The sequence below is a fragment of the Capricornis sumatraensis genome, chromosome 1 (genome assembly GCF_032405125.1).
Source record: "Capricornis sumatraensis isolate serow.1 chromosome 1, serow.2, whole genome shotgun sequence".
NCBI classification, from domain to species: Eukaryota; Metazoa; Chordata; class Mammalia; order Artiodactyla; family Bovidae; genus Capricornis; species Capricornis sumatraensis.
In genome coordinates, this window is record NC_091069.1 from 98,784,369 (window position 1) to 98,807,193 (window position 22,825).

Sequence of the window (22,825 nt, forward strand, 5' to 3'; positions counted from 1 at the left end):
TGTACTAGGATGATGGGGATCATGACATTAATAATGAGCTTTATTTATGAAGTTCTTATTCTTGACCAGAAACTGTACCAAATGCTTGATGTGGTCATACACACACACACACACATGCACTCAGAGAGCAGAGAGCATTCCACTAGGGAGAAGCTAGGATGAACTGACATGCCTTGGGGATGACTTCTTTAGGGTCTTGTAAGTTAGTATAGCATATTAAGAATGACTGACATTTATTGGATACCAAAGACATGGCAACCGTTACGCTAAGCATTTGTACTATTCTCTCTTTCTATTTTAACCACAGCATGAGATTGATATTAAGCTTATCTTCCTTTCACAGACAAGTGAGGTGAATCTGGGGGAGACCAGAGACAGGAAGTCACAGCCCCAGACAGTGAGCGCAGACTTGCCGACCGAAAGCCCAGCTTGTAACACCCACAGACCCTGTGCCAAGAGCCAGTCCCTGTGCTGAGCACTCCAAACAGCATTTACCTCGGTCCCAAAAGAGGGGTCAGGAAACTGACAGTTTAGCTGGTGGCAGCCCCATTCAACTCACAGCTGTCAACTCAAAACAGGCATCACCTTTTCTGTGCAGACTCCCCGTCACCGTAGTTACTACTGAGGTCCCCTCCACACACACTCTTTCTCCTTCTATTTCTCTCCGAGTATGTGACTGCTTTATTTTTTGCCTCCCACTGCAATGAAAGCCCCATGAGGGCAAGAATTTAGGGCTGGCTCTAGAGCACCCAGAACAGTGCCCAACATACAGCAAACACTCAATAACTTTTTTTTGCATCAAATCTACTTAATACTGTTTTCTCAAAAAAGGTCTGAAGCCTGAGGCAGAAGCGATGCTAGTTGAAGATAAAATTGAGGCCAAGGTGGTCTTCTTGCTCCTTTCTGGCTTAAATATCCAATACAAAAGAAGACAGAGGAAACTAAGCGTTATTTGGGGTCCAGACTTGGAACTGGACACAGAGTGTGGATAATACAGGTATAATTCTGAAGAGGAGCTTGGGCCCTGGGTCGGAATCTTGGGGATGAATGTCTAAAGTGTCCCAGTAGTTCTCACTGAGGTGGTTCTGTGCTCATCCAGATACCCCAGGACATTTGGCAATGGTTGGAGATGTTTTTGATGGTCACACCAAGAGGTACCTCTGACATCTAGTGGGTACCGACCAGAGATGCTGCTAAATGTCCTACAATGCACAGGACCGCCCTCCCACCACAGTCATCTGGCCCCAGTGTCCATGTGCCGAGGCTGAGAAACCCTGGTCCACGGTGCCAGGAGGTGTCCTTTCATTAGAGGGGGTTTCTACTTGTGCGTGTAGCTGACAGCGTCACAGATATGACCGACACCCTCTGTCCAGGTTACATGCAGTGGGTCCTCTGGGAAGGGAGGCCAAGGTACACTGATGTAAATAACAAACAGTCCTGTTTAATAGGGGCTTCCCACATGGCGCAGTGGTGAAGAACGCACCTGCCGACGCAGGAGATGCAGATTCTATCGCTGGGTTTGATCCCTGGGGTGGGAAGATCCCCTGGAGGAGGGCATGGCAACCCACTCCATTATTCTTGCCTGGAGAATCCCATGGACAGAGGAGCCTGGCGGGCTATAGTCCATGGGGTCACAGAGAGACAGACACGACCGAGCAACTGAGCATGGAACGTATTTCCAAATAACTAGGTACTTGACATTTGTGACCAGAAAAGAAAAAAAAGAGAGAAAGACTGAATTGTATTTTCTATTAAACTTTGCAGAACATGCTTTTTTTCCCCTACACAACTAACACAGAGCAGAAGTATTTAAAACTATCTTGTAAATTTATGACATTGTCCAGAATCATTGTATGCAAACAAAAGAATTGGCAAATAAGATACGCTACACTAGCATACTGGAATTCCAAGTAGAATGGGGTGGGGTGGGGTGGGGAGGGGCGGCGAGACATTCCAGTGAGATTAGTTTCCTCTGACATGTTGATCTGTCTCCTCAATTGTTTAAGCATTTATATTGACCCTAGACTGAAACCTTAATTCAGTTGTTCACTGCTTCAAGCTGTCCAGTACAAGGGCATGCATTTTTATGGTTTAGTTTGCCCTGCAGAGTAAAGCGTGGGGCTGTTTTGCGGGGACCTGCAGCTTTCTAAGGAGAAGGCAATGGCACCCCACTCCAGTACTCTTGCCTGGAAAATCCCATGGATGGAGAAGCCTGGTAGGCTGCAGTCCATGGGGTCGCAAAGAGTCAGGCATGACTGAGCGACTTCACTTTCACTTTTCACTTTCATGCATTGGAGAAGGAAATGGCAACCCACTCCAGTGTTCTTGCCTGTAGAATCCCAGGGACGGCGGAGCCTGATGGGCTGCCGTCTATGGGGTCGCACAGAGTCGGACACGACTGAAGCAACTTAGCAGCAGCAGCAGCTTTCTAAAAGGCTGTGCTCTTTGAGTTGCTCTCTCAAGGCCCAGGGTTGGCTAACGGCAAAGCTCTCCACTTCCTCGCTGCTGGGCTCCCTGGACACCCAGTGTGAGGTTTCACGTTCTGTCCTTCTGCTGCCCTGCCCCATGAGGAGGATCACTGCCTTCTGACCTCTCTCTCGGGAGAAGAGGAGGAGAAGCCTGGGGCAGGGCTTGGCTCCCAGGAGGATCCGATGTCAGAATGTGCAGGAAAATGATGGAGAAAAAGCACTGCCAGGGAGAGAGAGCTGGGCCTGGGCTCAGCCCCAAGGGATGGCCCGTGCACAGAAAGGAGGACACAGAGCAGAAGGGCTGGGGTCTCAGGCCAAGCCAGCAGCGCCTGCAGGTCTAGACTTCAAAGGAGCTGGCTTCACGGGCCTCACCTTGGTGGCGAGGGAGCTGCCAGAGTTCAGCAGAACCTCTGCACCACCAGGGTATTGCCAACCCCTCTTGCCTGTTCTCATCCTCATCCACTCCACGCCTGCACTGAGGTCAGCCTTGTCCTTCCCAAGACTGCTGCCTGTGCAGACCCCTCTGACAGCACACCAGCCAGCCATCGCCTCGCCTCTCCCTGCTTCTCTCTCTTTCTCCTTCCTGGACTGCCTTTGCTTCTTTCCTTCTAAGGATAACTGATATTTTACCACCTTCTTTACTATGACCTCTCTTAACGATCATATTGTATCAAAAACCATCTCTGCAATTCTTGGTATCTGTGATGCTAATTAAAGTCTTTTAAATCAGTCCTGCACATCAAGCTACTGGCTGAATTATTTCAAACTGGTATTCCACTCTCAACCCAAATTTAATGTGTCTAAATCCAAACTAAATTCCCAGTCTTCATTCCACAACAGGCCCTCTCCTCCTGATTCTCATATTTCCATCTTCCTACCACATGTTCTTAGTTGAAATACTTCACAGTACAGTACTGGTTGGCAAGCAATTTGGCACCTTGGCAAAATAATAAAAATGCAATTTTATTCCTACCTTTTGATTCTCATTTATGTAAATATAATCCAAAGAACTAACACAAATTATGACAAATGTTATACACATAAAAGTATTTTTGATGTGGAGGTGGCAGCTAACATTTAAAATCTGAGAAACTATTAGGCACAAACATGGAGAAATATTAGCTAACTTAAAAATTAAAAAGTGAGATATATGTTTTTATTTAGAAGGATCAAAACAAAGTACAATATGCATGTAAAAAGGACTGGAAAGAAATACACTAAAATAATATTTATTGTCTGGAGGAAAGTGACCATTTTACCTTGACTGTATGTTATTTAGTAGCTATATCTACTACTGTGGGCAAGAATCCCTTAGAAGAAATGGAGTAGCCATCATAGTCAACAAAAGAGTCCTAAATGCAGTACTTGGAGGCAATCTGAAAAATGACAGAATGATCTCTGTTCGTTTCCAAGGCAAACCATTCAGTATCACAGTAATCCAAGTCTATGCTCCAACCAGTAATGCTGAAGAAGCTGAAGTTGAATAGTTCTATGAAGACCTAGAAGACTTTCTAGAACTGACACCAAAAAAAGATGTCCTTTTTATTATAGGGGACTGGAATGTAAAAGTAGCAAGTCAGCAAATACCTGGAGTAACAGGCAACTTTGGCCTTGGATTACAGAATGAAGCAGGGCAAAGGCTAATAGAGTTTTGCCAAGAGAATGCACTGGTCATAGCAAACACCCTCTTCCAGCAACACAAGAGAAGACTCTACACATGGACATCACCAGATGGTTGACACCAAGATCAGAATGATTATATTCTTTGCAGCCAAAGATGGAGAAGCTCTATACAGTCAGCAAAAACAAGACTGGGAGCTGACTGTGGCTAGGATCATGAACTCCTTATTGCCAAATTCAGACTTAAATTGAAGAAAGTGGAGAAAACTACTAGACCATTCAGGTATGACCTAAATCAAATTCCTTATGATTATACAGTGGAAGTGACAAATAGATTCAAGGGATCAGATCTGATAGACTGAGTGCGTGAAGAACTACAGATAGAGGCTTGTGACATTATACGGGAGGCAGTGATCAAGGCCATCCCCAAGGAAAACCAATGCAAAAAGGGAAAACGGTTGTCTGAGGAGGCCTTACAAATACCTATGAAAGGAAGAGAAGCAAAAGGCGAGGGAAAAAAGGAGATATACCCATCTGAATGGAGAGTTCCAAAGAAGAGCAAGGAGAGATAAGAAAGCCTTCCTCAGCGATCAGTGCAAAGAAATAGAGGAAAACAATAGAATGGGAAAGACTAGAGATCTCTTCAAGAAAATTAGAGATACCAAGGGAACATTTCATGCAAAGATGGGCACAATAAAGCACAGAAATGGTATGGACCTAACAGAAGCAGAAGATATTAAGAAGAGGTGGCAAGAATACACAGAGGAACTATACAAAAAAGATCTTCACAAACCAGATAATCAAGATGGTGTGATCACTCACCTAGAGTCAGACATCCTGGAATGTGAAGTCAAGTGGGCCTTAGGAAGCATCACTATGAACAAAGCTAGTGGAGGTGATGGAATTCCAGCTAAGCTATGTCAAATCCTAAAAGATGATACTGTGAAAGTGCTGCACTCAATATGCCAGCAAATTTGGAAAACTCTGCAGTGGCTACAGGACTAGAAAAGGTCAGTTTTCATTCTAAAAATCCCAAAGAAAGGCAATGCCAAAGAATGCTCAAACTACCACACGATTGCACTCATCTCACATGCTAGCAAAGTAATTCTCAAAATTCTCCAAGCTAGGCTTCAACAGTACGTGAACCATGAACTGCCAGATGTTCAAGCTGGATTTAGAAAAGGCACAGGAGCCAGACACCAATTGCCAACATCCACTGAATCATTGAAAAAGCAAGAGAGTTCCAGAAAAACATCTACTTCTGCTTTATTGACTACGTCAAAGCCTTTGCTGTATGGATCACAACAAACTGTGAAAAATTCTTAAACAGATAGGAATACCAGACCACCTGACCTGCCTCCTGAGAAACCTGTATGCAGGTCAAGAAGCAACAGACAGAACCAGATGTGGAAAAACAGACTGGTTCCAAATCAGGAAAGGAGTACATCAAGGCTGTATATTGTCACCCTGCTTATTTAACTTACAGGCAGAGTACATCATGAGAAATGCTGGACTGGATGAAGCACAAGCTGGAATCAAGATTGCCAGGAGAAATGTCAATAACCTCAGATATGCAAATAACACCACTCTTAAGGCAGAAAGTGAAGAGGAACTGAAGAGCCTCTTAGTGAAAGTGAAAGAGGAGAGTGAAAAAGTTGGCTTAAAACTTAACATTCAGAAAACGAAGATCATGGCATCTGGTCCCATCACTTCATACAAATAGATGAGGAAACAGTGGAAACAGTGACGGATTTTATTTTCTGGGCTCCAAACTCACTGCAGATGGTGACTGCAGCCATGAAATTAAAAGACGCTTGCTCCTTGGAAGAAAAGTTATGACCAATCTAAACAGCATATTAAAAAGCAGAGACATTACTTTGCCAACAAAGGTCCGTCTAGTTAAAGCTATGGTTTTCCCAGTAGTCATGTATGGATGTGAGAGTTGGACTATAAAGAAAGCTGAGCACAGAAGAACTGATGCTTTTGAACTGTGGTGTTGGAGAAGACTCTTGAGAGTCCCTTGGACTGCAAGGAGATCCAACCAGTCCATCCTAAAGGCAATTAGCCCTGAATATTCATTGGAAGGACAGATGCTGAAGCTGAAACTCCAAAACTTTAGCCACCTGATGGGAAGAACTGACTCACTGGAAAAGACCCTGATGCTGGGAAAGATTGAAGGCGGGAGGAGAAGGGGATGACAGAGGATGAGATGGTTGGATGGCATCACCAACTCAATGGGCATGAGTTTGAGTAAACTCTGGGAGTTGGTGATGGACAGGGAGGCCTGGGGTGCTGCAGTCCATGGGGTCACAAAGAGTCGAACACGACTGAAGGACTGAACTGAACTTATGTTATATAAACTGAATTACATCTTATTTAGAGAGCAGCTTCTTTATCAGCCTAGATGCCCCTAGATTTCTTCTGTTTGGCTCTGAAATTTACATGTTAACTCTTTAATTTGCATGTTAACTCTTTAATATCCTTTATGCCCATCAGTCCTTCTTGACCTTTGTTGCCTCATCCCTTGTCCTGCCCTGATAACGTCCGGGGAGGACCAAGATGCTGGTCCGTGAGGAGGACCATTGGAACTCTTCTCCCCTCTGCCCTTATCCTCTTCCTCTCCTCCCCTGCCACAGAGCCTGGAAAGCAAGCAACTCCAAGCCCCAGCCCAGCAAGGCCATGTGACATGGTTCTGACAAGGGAAGCATTGGCAGCAACCTATTAGAGAATTCCAGGGACACGCCTGTTCTCCTGAAGATGGGAGGAGATGACAGGGGCTGTCCACCAACCAAGGATGTGGAACCAAAGGCTTTGAAAGGCCAGGGTCCCTGACAGCATCATGACAGCGGCTGCCTCTGACCTTCTTACTGTGGGACAAAAGTAACCCTCATTCTCCAGTTCCTATTTGTTTTTGGCTACTTTCAGCTTCATGAGCTGCTGACTAACACCTTGCCTAGTTGCCTTCCTGCTTCTAGTCTTGTATCATTCACAGCACCCTACCTTTTTTTTTATAAGACTGAAGAATGAGCAGACCAGAAAAGAGTAGTAAATAAATATTGGCAATAAAGGTAAAAGAGAGCTGACTCATGAAAACAATGGTGTAGACCTAAAAAATTTACCAGAAGTATGAAAAAACCATTTTCAGAGTAAACGAGGTCCACTGAGTAAAGGTTTAAAAATTCCTACACACGTCAGTAGTTATTCAAGGCATGAGTGTCAGCACACAGTCCAGTCTAGTTAGTGCAGACTCTCAAGAAATACTAATTCTACAAAAATATTCAGTCAAGAGTGGAAACAGCAGTGAGTCAAACATAAAAGACCTTACAGTTGTGAAGCCTAGAGTTAAATCGGGAAGGGATATATGAACAAAATAATTCTGCAGTAAATATTTAAAATCTGTGCTATAAATTATCAAATGAAAGCATGGGTTTTATAAAGCAGAGCCTGGTCTAGCCTCCGTGTTAGAGGGGGCAAGGGCAGCAAGGATGTCTTCCTTAGGAGCTGAAGTCTGAACTGGCTCGGTGGGTGATCCTGCTTCATCAAGGAAACGGGGAGGAGGGTGTGGGAGGAGGGAGGAGCACCTGGGGAGAAGGGTGGACACCCTTGGGCCCTGCAGTGAGAGCGCAAATGCTGGTTCTGAGCAGCGCAAAGAAGGCCGTGTGGCCGGCCTGTGTCCGCATGTTTGTTCCAACTCATCAGGGAAAAACAGAAATTACGTTCAATATATTCTACTTCATAAGGAAGCCCTTTCCACTTGGAATAAAGTTAAAATAGTTTATCGCTGAAAATACAAACTGCAATTTGGCACTGTCATGTCATACAAACGCTGAAGGATCTTCTAAGTATCCAGCACTATGCTAAGTGCTGGTGATACAAACATGACTAGGTCACAGTCTGTGCCTTCGGGGAACTGCAATAAACAATGAAAGAGCTGAGTATTCATGAACAGCTGCAGTTAGGTACAAGGAGCACCTTGGTGGGTGTGGTTTCAGGCCAAGGGGACGCCATACAGAAATGACTGACTCACTCAAGGGTTGAGTTACCTTGAAAATTAATCTACGTTCAGTACACCATCACCTGATTATAGCAAATTAATGGACTATGACTAAATTTAAGCATGAAACAAACCAGAAAATCTGAATTCTGACAGATATCGAGAGGTAATGAAATTGTTTAATGGACTTCGAAGTACATAGTCCTACTTCAGAAAACAATTCTGAGAATTAGATCAGCCCCTCTAAGCTTGGGCAACCATCCAAATAACAAGATTTGAACATAAATGGATTTTAGAATATGCATTTGAGATTAAAAGAAAAATAAAGGAAACAGTGAATTAGACCAGACTGTACATCCATACACGTCAGGATCAAACAGAAAGGTAAAAAAAGCCAACATAAGTTTACTTTGTTCTTTTATTGAAATCCAACTAAAAGACTTTACTTTAAAAGATTTAATAGTAAGAACTAAAATCAGCCTTTTTTCATTCACTGTAGTTGATAAGATCATCAATAAACAAAACCCAGAGGCTTGGACCTTGGGTTAGTTCTGCCAGTGATCAACTGTGTGAAGACAGAAATCACACGGTTTCTCTGAGTCTCAGCCCCTATCGTGAAATAAAATAATTTCATCAGTAATGTCCAATAATTCTAAAATAGTCTTTCCAGAAAGCTATCCACCATGGTATCATTTTCAGTGATTTCAGTATTAGCTAACTGTAGCTAGCTAATGGCAATTCTGCCAATAATTTGCCTGGCCACAATACATCAGATTTCACAAACAATACTTTGAATTTTCCCAAGATAAGCTGACAAAGGCACTGTTGTTGTTGTTTAGTTTCTAAGTCGTGTCCGACTCTTGGCAACCCCGTGGGCTATAGCCCAGCAGGCTCCTCTGTCCATGGGGTTTCCCAGGGACGAATACAGGAGTGCCAATTCCTTCTCCAGGGGATCTTCTCAACCCAGGTATCAAACCTGTGACTCCTACATTGGCAGGTGGATTCTTTACCATCTGAGCCACCAGGAAATCCCAGCAAATGTATAATGCCTGACAATTATTAGGCTATGAAGTTGACAGATAGTTCTGGAGTCTAGTGAAATCTCGTGGCTTTATCAAGCAGGAAACACACACTTTCAACCAGATTGAATCTTTTTGATGAAGTCTGTATCTTTCTCTTGGATAAAAGAAACAATAAAATAATCACCCAAATATAATGTCAGGTATCACTTGCATATACTATTTCTGTTATAGGACATACCTCTTCTCACCTCAGTCATTTTCCCTTAGTGTTTTTGCTTAAAGTAAAGTAAGAAGTTGCAATATGTATGCCAAAGAGGAGTGCGACAACTTAAAAAAATGGAACACGGTTTGTCACTTGATCCAAAAAGTGACATAGTAATTATATGTAATGCAGCATAATTCTAAACATAATTGCAGCACAATTTCGCTGACATGCACTCACCCCTTCCCCATCATTATTATGCACAGATAGCGTTACCCTGTTTTGCAAGTTCGCCACCATCTCCTTAGGGCTTCCCAGGTGGCGCTAATGGCAAAGAATCCACCTGTCAATGCAGAAGACTAAGAGACTTGGGTTTGATCCCTGGGTTGGGGAGATCCCCTGGAGGAGGAACTGGCAACCCACTGCAGTATTCTTGCCTGGAAAATCCTATGGACAGAGGAGCCTGGCAGGCTACAGTCCATGGGCTCGCAAAGAGTCCGACACAACTGAAGCAACTTAGCACACACACACTATCTCTTCGAGGTGCAAATTTTTCAAATATGCAGATTCACTGTTAAGTATATGGAGCCTACCGCACCTATCTTATCACAGGACCCCAACACACGAGTATCAGCAACAGCAATATGCAAATATTTATGCAAATAGCTAATGTCCTAGAAAGAATGACAAGCAAGGGATAGCGTTTCCGTAACTCTCTGTAATGTAACTTTTTATAACATAAAGCAGTCTATCTGCCTGTTCCCCACGCCACGTCCTCTATCATCAGTGAGAAGGTCCGCATCGTAAATGACGTAGAGAAGGTTTGGCAAGTGTGACTGAGACGACTGTTTTTTAAAACAATGATGAAATGATGGGGGAACTGTACTTATCTATTTTTGGTTGCAGCCAAGCAGATTTTTATGGGAAAGAGCATCTGCACCACACTCATTATCAACACCAGCAGCCACACGCCCTCTGAGCACAGGCAAGTCTGGTGGACAAGCACAGCTTCATCCCTTTTCCTACCCGGATCCACACCTGCTCCGTAACACGTCATGTTAATAATGTGATATAAGCAGATGCTATCCCCTCTGACAAACTCAAAACAAAATTAAAATGTATGGAAATTCATATTGTACATAAAGACGAAAAAATGGATGACGGATGTAAAAGTTCATTGAGTTCTGTGGTTGTTAATTTTACGTGTCAGCTTAGATAGACGATGGTGCCCAGCTGCTTGATCAAACAGTAGCCTAAAAACAGCTATAAAGGCATTTCGATGTGTCAGTGTTTATAATCAGCAGACTATCAGTAAGGTAGATCATCCCACGGTATGAGGGGCTGGGCCTCGTGCAATCAGCTGAAGGATTTAAAGAACAAAAAAGGGCTTCCTGAAGAAGAAAGAACCCTCCTCTGGACTGCACCATAGAAATTCTACCCAAGTCTCTAGCACTCAGAGTCAAGGCCTCAACATCAGCTGTTATGTGAATCTCCAGCTGCAGCCTTGCCCCAGAGATTTCAAACTTAACAGCCTTTCAAACAACAGCATGAGCCAATTCCTTAAAATCTCTCCCTCAGTCAATCAATCAATTAACCTCAGTCTCCCTCTCTGTACACACACATACAATTCCTATTGATTCTCTGGAGAATCCTGACTAATACACATTTATCCAGAATATTAAATGTTACGTATTCTCTTTGAAAAACAGATTTTTTTTTTTGGCCCTGTTAATGACACCACTAAATTCTGTACCAACCCTTAGTTTTAAGCTTAGGATAAGCACTCTCTTATGAAAAACTTCATGAAACCAGCTGAGAATAAAGTTGACATATTGAGCTTATATACTTTTAAAAATTAGATTTATGTGCTAAATATTGTATACTTTCTACAGAAACTAAGTTTATACAGTTTCTATAGAAAAAGTAGAATGAAAACATGAAAGAAGCTGGGCAATCATGATTCCCAGTTAACAGCATAGGGCTCTCCTTCTTCTGAGGAATATCACACACAATGAAGTTTCATCATTTGGTAGAAATACAGTAACCTAATAGCAGCATCGGAGAAGGCAATGGCACCTCACTCCAGTACTCTTGCCTGGAAAACCCCATGGACAAGAGGAGCCTGGTAGGCTGCAGTCCATGGGGTCGCTAAGAGTCGGACCTGACTGAGCAACTTCACTTTCACTTTTCACTTTCATGCATTGGAGAAGGAAATGGCAACCCACTCCAGTGTTCTTGCCTGGAGAATCCCAGGGACGGGGGAGCCTGGTGGGCTGCCGTCTATGGGGTCGCACAGAATCGGACACAACTGAAGCGACTTAGCAGCAATAGCAGCATTGGTGGTCAAGAACCTGCCTGCCAATGCAGGAGACATAAGAGACGTGGGTTCAATCCCTGGGTCAGGAAGATGCCCTGGATCAGGGCATGGCAACCCACTCCAGCATTCTTGCCTGGAGAATCCCCATGGACAGAGGAGCCTGGAGGGCCACGGTCTACAGGGTCACAAAGTCGGACATGACTGAAATGACTTAGCATGCAATCATGTTCTTATGTATGACAATGGCAAAAATGTTTTAAAATCAGGGTGTATATTACAGTGGTTTCCATTGTAGGACGAGTTTTACATCTTCCGGAGCAGTTCTTCCTGATGCGTGTGTCTCAGTCGTGTCTGACTCTTAGCGACCCCATGGATTGTAGCCTGCAGGCAAGAATACTGAAGTGGATTGCCATGCCCTTCTCCAGGGGTTCTCCCCAACCCAGGGATTGAACCTGGGTCTCCCGCATTGCAGGCAGATTCTTTACCATTTGAACTACCCAGGAAACCCATCTTCCTGATGAATACCATTATTTTCATATCAGAAAACAAACACACTTGTAAAAAATTATCATGATAAGCAACAAGCAAATGGGCTTTGATTTTGGACCAAAGTTGTATTTTATTAAGATTATAACTGGTATTTAAAAAAATGACATTTTGGGAATTCCCTGGCAGTCCAATGGAGAATACTTCACCTTTCAATGCAGGGGATGTGGGTTCAATCCCTGGTCGGGGAACTGAGATCCCACATGGCCCATGGCCAAACAAACATACGACAGAAGCGCTACTGCAACAAATTCAATAAAGATTAAAAAAAAAAGTCCACATCAAAGATAATTAAATAAAGAAAAATGACATCTTATTTATTATTTTATACATGACTGATATAAAAAAACACATTGAAATTATAAATTATTTTTTGATTGCCCACAAAGCTGCTATGGGGGGAGTGTTTCAGAAAGACCACCCTTCTGGAGGCGCCCTGAGGACTGAGTACTTACTGACTGCAGAGTCGTAGGAGGTGGAGTTGTGCTCGCCTCTCAGGAAGGGGTATGGCGACAGGTAAGCGTGGGTGCAGTTCTTCCACAGGGGCTGATTGGCTGGGAAGGAAAGCAAGACAGACGTATTTGTTACTGAGAGGCTGCCTGAAGATTTGTTCCCAGTAGAAGAGAAATACAGGCTGTGGGGGGTACACAAGCAAAATAAAACCACAGATCAACAAACTCAGAGAATTATTGAATAGGGAGGAACTTCCTTAAAAGTCTCACATGGAATAGCACAGGAGACCTGGAAAGTGGATTCATCCAAAACGTCTAGCTCATGACCTAATCCAGTGGAGAGAATGCCCTTAGTATCACCTACAGTTGAAATCACCAGATTTCATTCATTTTCACAACAGTATTCTCCGGTTCCTAACATAATGCCCGACACAGACACACACACACAAAAAATGTTGTTGTTTAAAAATCTAATAAATTTAGATCTAACTATGATTGGTTCTAACTAATGCAAATTTTCTTCTATATTCTACTTTCAGGGAAAAGATGTAGATGATAGACCATACAAGTTAATGATTAAAGTTTATTTTTAGTATTTGAAGAAACCACAAGAAAGAACTTTAATGTTGTTTTAAATCTTGATGATTTCATCGTATACCCTTTAAGGAGTAAAATATTTTTTCCTTCTCTAAGTCTTGGCAAACTCTTCCTCTTGCAAAGTCTGACTTACTTCACTTTACCAAAGCCTAGATAATTTCCATCGGCAGATCACATGCTTATTCTCCTCCCCCAAATGACAATCAGAAACTCTATGAAATATTTCTCTCAAAATGCCATTTCATCATAATTTTGTTCCTTTAACATATGCCAATTTACTGTTGGCCTATCTTCTGTGATCTCAAATTTTTATGATATACTCCATAATTTTGACTTAAGTGTCATACTTTGATTTATCACAGGAGTAGTTTTGAGAAGACGACTAATAATTTCAACCCACAGTAAGTCAGAAGGTAATAAACAGTTCTTTCATTGTTGGATGCAATAAGATAAAGGCTAGCTATTTTCAGTGGATTGATTTTCAAAGATTAACAACAATATAGAAAATACAGTTGAAAGAATGCAACTGTATTTTTAAGGAGCTATTTTATTTCAAAAAAGAACTTTAAAGTTTCTGTGAGAGAATGGAAACATCAAAAGCAAAGCATTTCTTGATATTGCCCACAAACTTGGTTTAAGCCTTAATAGAGCAAGCTTTCATCTGTCACTGCTCATAACTGTTTTGTTATAAAAAGAGATTTTTTTAAATTTTGAAGCTATTACTATAAAATAATACATCTCTAATTCTGAATTTTTAAATTTGTGACTTCAAGGATTCATAGCCCCCAAAATAAAAACATTTATTCGCAACATAGCAATAACAGACATTCCAAAAACACACTATAGAGAATATTTGTTTTGTTTGTTAAGGATGATGTATTTTAAACGTGAGCAAGGAAACAGTGGATTGTCCAATTCTGCTATAAATATGGACTACAACTTTATGTTAGAAAATAAAATAGTTATTTCTATAGCCAATTCTGTTTACTGAAAAAGAATCAGGTACCTTTGAAAGGAACCATTGAAAGATACCCCATTGAGATTCCACAGCTAAGAATCCAATCTTGTTTTCTAAGTGACGTGCACCAAAATAAGAAACTGTTCTTTTTTATTGACAAGCCAGGGGTTGGGGTGGGGGGGAAATAAGGCTGAATTGTACTTACTGTACCAGAACTGCCAGATATTGGAATCATTCTCTTCCACAATCCCATTAAACCAACATCTCCAGAAGAATCCTTCATGGTGGAAAGTGACGTTTTCTACCTGTACAGAACACAAATGAAGTAATTGGTATCAACACAAGGAACACAATCTGAATAATTACATCTGGGAAATTTTTTAAGCAACGTATTGTTTCCCAAATAATGATGATCATTAGCTTTCTACATATCTCTTCTGAGAAGAAATAGACATTCCACTGCTATTTTTGGATTCTCAGAAGATACATGAGGCTATCCTCATTACCACCAAGTACAACAATATTTTGAAGAAGAAACGCACATTTTGTTCACCTGAACACTTTGCTACTTCAGTCGCGAGAAGCCAGTAATCTGATCCAAAAGCCACCAGAAAGAGTAAAACCCCCAGTGCACCAAAGAGAGCCCCAAAGAAGATGGCAATATTTAGTCTCATTTTCAGTTCACTGGTTTCTGTTGAACTAAAATAAGAAAATAAATGAGAGCGGACACCCAGATCCTCAGTTAAAAAAAAAAGAATAAAGACTTCTGAGCAGGCAGGATCTTCTTGAGAAGCGGCTCTTAGCTGGTGTTTCAGTGGAGTCCCACTCACACGGGTGGTGGATTCGTGTTGCCTCTGCGTTCCCCTGGAGGGCCTCCAGTCCGGCAGCTGAGAATGGCAGGCTATTTTAGGACACTGACTGAGGAGTTGCCTCTCTCCCCAGGGGATCAAAAAATAGCTGACCTTCCCCTGACGGTGGAGGGGGTAGTATCAGGAACTGGCCAGAATCATCCTTATTGCTGTGGGGCAATCCAGAGGAGCCGAAAGATGACAGAATGGTGTGAGGTCACGGCCACACTGGCCCAAAGTCTTAAGTGTCTGAACAGGCTCCTCTTGATGCCGAATGACCATGACAACCCTGGAGGCACTGAAGACCCACTACAAGGGTAGATAAATCATAGGTGTAAAGAACCACAAAGACCTCTCTTGGATATAACTGGAAGAAAGGTGTGAGTAGTGCAATCACCGGAGAAGGCAATGGCACCCCACTCCAGTATTCTTGCCTGGAAAATCCCATGGACAGAGGAGCCTGGTGGGCTGCAGTCCATGGGGTCGCTGAGGGTCGGACACGACTGAGCGTCTTCACTTTCACTTTTCACTTTCATGCATTGGAGAAGGAAATGGCCACCCACTCCAGTGTTCTTGCCTGGAGAATCCCAGGGACGGGGGAGCCTGGTGAGGTCCTCTGAGGATAGCAATTAGGTTTTTTTTGGATATTTTTGGAATATAAAATAGTGGGTCAATTGATCTAATATAACACCAAGTACAGTTCAGGTTCATAACCTAGAAATTCATAAGTATATTTAAAAGATCAAGAATATGGTAACATAAACTCTTAAAGTAGAACAAAATACTTTTATGAAGCACATGCTATGACATAAATTGCAGTTCCCAGATGCTATACAAGGTATTCCAAATGATCATCCCCAAAGTAGACTCACGAAAAAAGTCTCAAAAGTATATTATTTTCTAGATTAAAATAAGAAAATACAGCCCACATTTTCTTTTGTTTCTTTCATTTTAAATATTCAACCTCCTTAAAACAGGGAGTCTTCCTTGACACCCATAGAAGTCACTGAATAGCAATGTATCTACACATTCTTCATGTCTAGCATCTCTAGCTCATTTCTTTGTTTTCACTCCATGTCTAAATATGCCAGAGGGAATTTTTTAAGTATTTGTGCAATATTTGAAAACTTTCACTGTCTCTAGTGATTACTGTCTTTTGTATTCAGTTGTAACATGGGTTTCTGCATCTTCTGAAGAGGCATCTGACCTCTGCCAGCTTCCTTCACCACTTTTGTTTGACATGGGATGGATCCTTAGAAACAAATTTGTGTGTGTGTGTGTGTGTGTGTCTGCGTGTGTGTGTGTGTTCGTGTGTACATTCAGTCACTCAGTTGTGTCTGACTCTTTGCAATCCCACAGACTATAGCCCACCAGGCTCCTTTGTCCATGGAATTTTTCAGGCATGAATATTGGAACAGGTAGCCATTTCCTCCTCTAGTCATCTTCCTGGCCCAGGGATCAAACCTGTGTCTCCTGCGTCTCCTACGTTGGCAGGTGGGTTCTTTACCACTGAGCCCCCTGGGAAGCCCCCAACAGGCAGAATAATGGGTTCCCAAAGATGTCCACACCCTAATCCTAAACATAACCACATAATCTATGAATACGCTACCTTACACAGCAATGACCTAGATTATACAGGTTGACCCAATCTACACACATGAACCCTTAAAAGAAAAGTAGAGAATCCTTCCTGACAGTGGTCAGAGAAAGAAATGTGACTCCAGAAAGAGTTAGAGACTTGCCAGTTTCAAGACGGAGGAGAGAGGCTACAAGCCAAGGAATGTGGGCAGCTTGTAGAGCATGGAAGAGGTAAAAACAAAAAACATACAAACAAAAAACCAGATTCTCCCCAAGAGCCTTCAAGAAGGAATGCTGCCTACCAACACCTTGACTTTGGGGATTTCTGACCTCTGCAAAGGCAGAAAAGGAAAATCTTATTGTTTCAAGCCACTAACGTTGTATTGTCACATTTTTACGGCAGCAGTAGGAAACTATTAAAGATGCTGTTCTATAGTTAATGCAATGTAAGATCAAATTAAGGGGTTTTTCTTGGGGGATGGCTAGGAAGAACGCATCTTCAAGAAGTGCTTATTGGGAGCTTGTGACTGTCCAGGCATTTTATTAGCTACACAGGCCCTGACCATGAGGAGTTCAAGAGCTAGCGGGGAAAAAACGATTCATTGGAATGAGGTACATAGAGGTTGTAGTAATAAGCTTCTGGTCACCCCACACCCCCTCCCAAGGTAACAGTAGTTGTGGTCATGCAGTTTTATTGTAGGTGACAATGTTGTTATTTGGAAAGGAAAAGGAATCTTTATAGGAAAAGTTTATTTTATTTATATCGTAATGGCTTATGATAAAAAAACCTATGCATTAATACCAAATCTTTAGCATATGCATTCACAAACACACACATGTATACAAACAACTAGATTTTTTTAAATAAGTAGAAAAAGAGTGTAGGATTTTATTATTGCTACAATTCATCTCAATTTTGATCTCTGTCACACACAAAATATCACCTTTCTGGAAGAGGTTCATCAACTAATATTTTTTTCACCATTTTTGGTTTATCCAAAAGTGAATAAGCATCATTATAAAAATGTATATATATATATATATATATATATACACATACACACACACGTGTGAGTGTGTATATCAAAGCAGCTACTAATTAACCCATCTAATTGTTTTCAACCATTCATTCATGGGCAACTATTTGAGAAAAATACTAGAGACTAGTTCTGATTTCATAAAACGTAACTCCTTTAGCTCAGTCATCATTATCCTCAGTGTTTATCATGGTGGTTGACATACATGGAGCACCAGAGTAAAATAAAAATCTACTTGTATTATGACTCTTGGCTGTAATGTAAGTATACAGCCTGAGCTATTTAACTGGTTTAAATGTCTTTTTATTTACTTAACTGTGTTTTTTTTTTTTTTAATCAGTAAACACACTACAACTTAGCAGAAATCCCAAGTCATGTTTAGTTTGTGAGTGATAAGGAGCAAACCATTTTTTTTAAGGTCATAATTTCCAATCTTGATATTGCAATAGTCTTAATTATCTCAACATATCTACTGAAGCTATCTAAACATTCTACCAAAAAAATTAATTCTGGTTTACTTTACTCTTAAAAAATACAGGAATGACAATGCTTAACATCCAAAAGTGCAAACAAATGTGTAAATAAAAAAAGAAGTCTAACTTTCAGAAACCAGAGTGGTTCTGTGCAGATTTGAGGGTAAATTCATTTCTGTCTTGGAATTCTGTGTTATAGAGCCACAATCTTTATCTGCCATTCCAACATTCAAAATTTCTGAAAAACAAAAGCTTTTAGCAAACCAAATCTGACTGGCACGAGGATGCAAATAAACTATAGTGTGAGTTCTTACACATTTGACTGCACAAGCACAAACGTGTTTGGTTACAGTGCTCACCAGGTTCCACGGGGGTGTGGTGGTGGGGGTGGCAGGCAATGTACAGCACACACATATTGCTGCTTTTTCAAAATCCCCCAAATTCTGAGTTCTAAACACACCTGGCCCTAAAGGTTATGTATAAAGGTTTGCGGTCCCAAGTCCTAGACACAGACAATAGGCTGAGTGATGACCCTAAATCAATTGTTCCCCTTCGATCACTACTGAGACAGATTTTTACTGCCCATGAACCGTCACTGCCGGTCTCTGTGGCTCTAAGGACCTCTCTAAGTCTCTGTTTTGTGTTGTGGTTCTTGAGTCTCTTGCATGTCCTCCTCCCTGCTCCCTCCCCCATCCAACACTATGACAACAGGACCACAGTCTGTAACTTCATGAGATTATTTTTATAAGCATTCTCACCCTGCACATAGTATCAGTTCAGTTCAGTCGCTCAGTCGTGTCTGACTCTTTGCGACCCCATGAATCGCAGCACGCCAGGCCTCCCTGTCCATCACCAACTCCCGGAGTTCACTCAGACTTGCATCCATTGAGTCAGTGAGGCCATCCTGCCATCTCATCCTCGGTCATCCCCTTCTTCTCCTGCCCCCAATCCCTCCCAGCATCAGAGTCTTTTCCAATGAGTCAACTCTTCGCATGAGGTGGCCAAAGTACTGGAGTTTCAGCTTTAGCATCATTCCTTCCAAAGAGATCCCAGGGTTGAACTCCTTCAGAATGGACTAGTTGGATCTCCTTGCAGTCCAAGGGACTCTCAAGAGTCTTCTCCAACACCACAGTTCAAAAGCATCAATTCTTCGGCGTTCAGCCTTCTTTACAGTCCAACTCTCACATCCATACATGACTACTGGAAAAACCATAGCCTTGACTAGACAGACCTTTGTTGCCAAAGTAATGTCTCTGCTTTTGAATATGCTATCTAGGCTGCTCATAACTTTTCTTCCAACGAGTAAGCATCTTTTAATTGCATGGCTGCAATCATCATCTGTAGGGATTTTGGAGCCCAAAAATATAAAGTTTGACACTGTTTCTACTGTTTCCCCATCTATTTCCCATGAAGTGATGCGACCAGATGCCATGATCTTCATTTTCTGAATGTTGAGCTTTAAGCCAACTTTTTCACTCTCCTCTTTTACTTTCATCAAGAGGCTTTTTAGCTCCTCTTCACTTTCTGCCATAAGGGTGGTGTCATCTGCATATCTGAGGTTATTGATATTTCTTCTGGCAATCTTGCTTCCAGGTTGTGTTTCTTCCAGTCCAGCGTTTCTCATGATGTACTCTGCATATAAGTTAAATAAGCAGGGTGACAATATACAGCCTTGATGTACTCCTTTTCCTCTTTGGAACCAGTCTGTTGTTTCATGTCCAGTTCTAACTGTTGCTTCCTGACCTGCATACAGATTTCTCAAGAGGCAGGTCAGGTGGTCTGGTATTCCCATCTCTTTCAGAATTTTCCACAGTTTATTGTGATCCACACAGCCAAAGGCTTTGGCATAGTCAATAAAGCAGAAATCGATGTTTTTCTGGAACTCTCTTGCTTTTTCCATGATCCAGCGGATGTTGCCAATTTGATCTCTGGTTCCTCTGCCTTTTCTAAAACCAGCTTGAACATCAGGGAGTTCACGGTTCACGTATTGCTGAAGGCTGGCTTGGAGAATTTTGAGCATTACTTTACTAGCGTGTGAGATGAGTGCAATTGTGTGGTAGTTTGAGCATTCTTGGGCATTGCCTTTCTTTGGGATTGGAATGAAAACTGACGTTTTCCAGTCCTGTGGCCACTGCTGAGTTTTCTAAATTTGCTGGCATATTGAGTGCAGCTCTTTCACAGCATTATTTTTCAGGATTTGAAACAGCTCAACTGGAATTCCATCACCTCCACTAGCTTTGTTCGTAGTGATGCTTTCTAAGGCCCACTTGACTTCACATTCCAGAATGTCTGGCTCTAGATTAGTGATCACACCATCATGATTATCTGGGTCGTGAAGATCTTTTTGGTACAGTTCTTCTGTGTATTCTTGCCACCTCTTCTTAATATCTTCTGCTTCTGTTAGGTCCATACCATTTCTGTCCTTTATCAAGCCCATCTTTGCATGAAATGTTCCCTTGGTATCTCTAATTTTCTTGAAGAGATCTCTAGTCTTTCCCATTCTGTTCTTTTCCTCGATTTCTTTGCATTGATCGCTGAAGAAGGCTTTCTTATCTCTTCTTGCTATTCTTTGGAACTCTGCATTCAGATTCTTATATCATTCCTTTTCTCCTTTGCTTTTTGCCTCTCTTCTTTTCATAGCTATTTGTAAGGCCTCCCCAGACAGCCATTTTGCTTTTTTGCATTTCTTTTCCATGGGGATGGTCTTGATCCCTGTCTCCTGTACAATGTCACAAACCTCATTCCATAGTTCATCAGGCACTCTATCTATCAGATCTAGGCCCTTAAATCTATTTCTCACTTCCACTGTATAATCATAAGGGATTTGATTTAGGTCATACCTGAATGGTCTAGTGGTTTTCCCTACTTTCTTCAATTTCAGTCTGAATTTGGTAATAAGGAGTTCATGATCTGAGCCACAGTCAGCTCCCGGTCTTGTTTTTGTTGACTATATAGAGCTTCTCCATCTTTTGCTGCAGAGAATATAATCAATCTGATTTCGGTGTTGACCATCTGCTGATGTCCATGTGTAGAGTCTTCTCTTGTGTTGTTGGAAGAGGGTGTTTGCTATGACCAGTGCATTTTCTTGGCAAAACTCTATTAGTCTTTGCCCTGCTTCATTCCGCATTCCAAGGCCGAATTTGCCTGTTACTCCAGCTGTTTCTTGACTTTCTACTTTTGCATTCCAGTCTCCTATAATGAAAAGGACATCTTTTTTGGGTGTTAGTTCTAAAAGGTCTTGTAGGACTGTTCAACTTTAGCTTCTTCAGCGTTACTGGTTGGGGCATAGACTTGGATTACTGTGATAGTGAATGGTTTGCCTTGGAAACGAACAGAGATCATTCTGTCATTTTCGAGACTCATTCAAGTACTGCATTTCAGACTCTTTTGTTGATCACGATGGCTACTCCATTTCTTGAGGGATTCCTGCCCGCAGTAGTAGATATAATGGTCATCTGAGTTAAATTCACCCATTCCAGTCCATTTTAGTTCACTGATTCCTAGAATGTCGACATTCACTCTTGCCGTCTCCTGTTTGACCACTTCCAATTTGCCTTGATTCATGGACCTGACATTCCAAGTTCCTATGCAATATTGCTCTTTACAGCATCGGACCTTGCTTCTATCACCAGTCACATCCACAACTGCGTACTGTTTTTGCTTTGGCTCCATCCCTTCATTCTTTCTGGAGTTATTTCTCCACTGACCTCCAGTAGCATATTGGGTACCTACTGAGCTGGGGAGTTCCTCTTTCAGTATCCTATCATTTTGCCTTTTCATACTGTTCATGGGGTCCTCAAGGCAAGAATACTGAAGTGGTTTGCCATTCCCTTCTCCAGTGGACCACATTCTGTCAGACCTCTCCACCATGACCCGCCCGTCTCGGGATGGCCCGCGGGCATGGCTTAGTTTTATTGAGTTAGACAACCCCACGTCCAAGGAGTGGTGGCTGTGTGGGCGCAGGAGTAACTAAAGGAGCCATCCCACATTGAAGGTCAGGAAGGGCGGCGGGAGGATATACCCGTCATCCAAGGTAAGGAGCAGTGGCTGTGCTTTGCTGGAGCAGCCGTGAAGAGATACCCCACGCCCAAGGTAAGGGAAACCCAAGTAAGATGGTAGGTGTTGCAAGAGGGCATCAGAGGGCAGGCACATAGTATAGGAACAACAAATACTCTCTGGGGGGCGGTGATAGAGGTTCTGTCTTTGTTTACTGCTACATCCCTAACCCTAGCACAATGCTTTTTGTAGGTTCTCAGTAGGTAGCTCAGCTGGTAAGGAACCTGCCTGCAATGCAGCAGACCCTGGTTCGATTCCTGGGTCGGGAAGATTCATTGGAGAAGGGATAAGCTACTAACCACTCCAGTATTCTCGGACTTCCCTGGTAGCTCAGCTGGTAAAGAATCCGACTGCAATGTGGGATATTTGTGTTCAATCCCTGGGTTGGGAAGATCCTCTGGAGAAGGGAATGGCTACCCACTCCAGTATTCTGGCCTGGAGAATTCCATGGACTGTATAGTCTATGGGATCTCAAAGAGTCGGACAGGACTGAGCAACTTTCACTTTCCCAGTAGAAACGTGGCTGACCAAAGATCCATCTGATAGAGTTGAATTAAATTGGGTTGAACAGTGCCATCTGCTGGCCGCATGTAAAGTTTGCATTCCACGGTACACAAGGTCCTTTGGGATTTTTATCACACAAATACTGCAGTGCGA

The 22,825-nt window shown here is 42.3% G+C and overlaps 1 protein-coding gene across 1 annotated transcript in view; it reads right to left on the reverse strand.

Annotated features, from left to right (window-relative positions):
• Positions 1-14,850, reverse strand: part of TMEM182 (transmembrane protein 182) — a 46,865-nt gene extending 32,015 nt beyond the window's left edge. The window contains exons 1-3 of the mRNA XM_068987191.1: positions 14,719-14,850; positions 14,382-14,481; positions 12,625-12,723 (exon numbers count right to left, since the gene is read on the reverse strand). Of these exons, the coding sequence (XP_068843292.1) occupies positions 12,625-12,723; positions 14,382-14,481; positions 14,719-14,850 (331 nt within the window). The remainder of the gene's footprint in view (positions 1-12,624; positions 12,724-14,381; positions 14,482-14,718) is intronic.
• Positions 14,851-22,825: the final 7,975 nt, after the last annotated feature.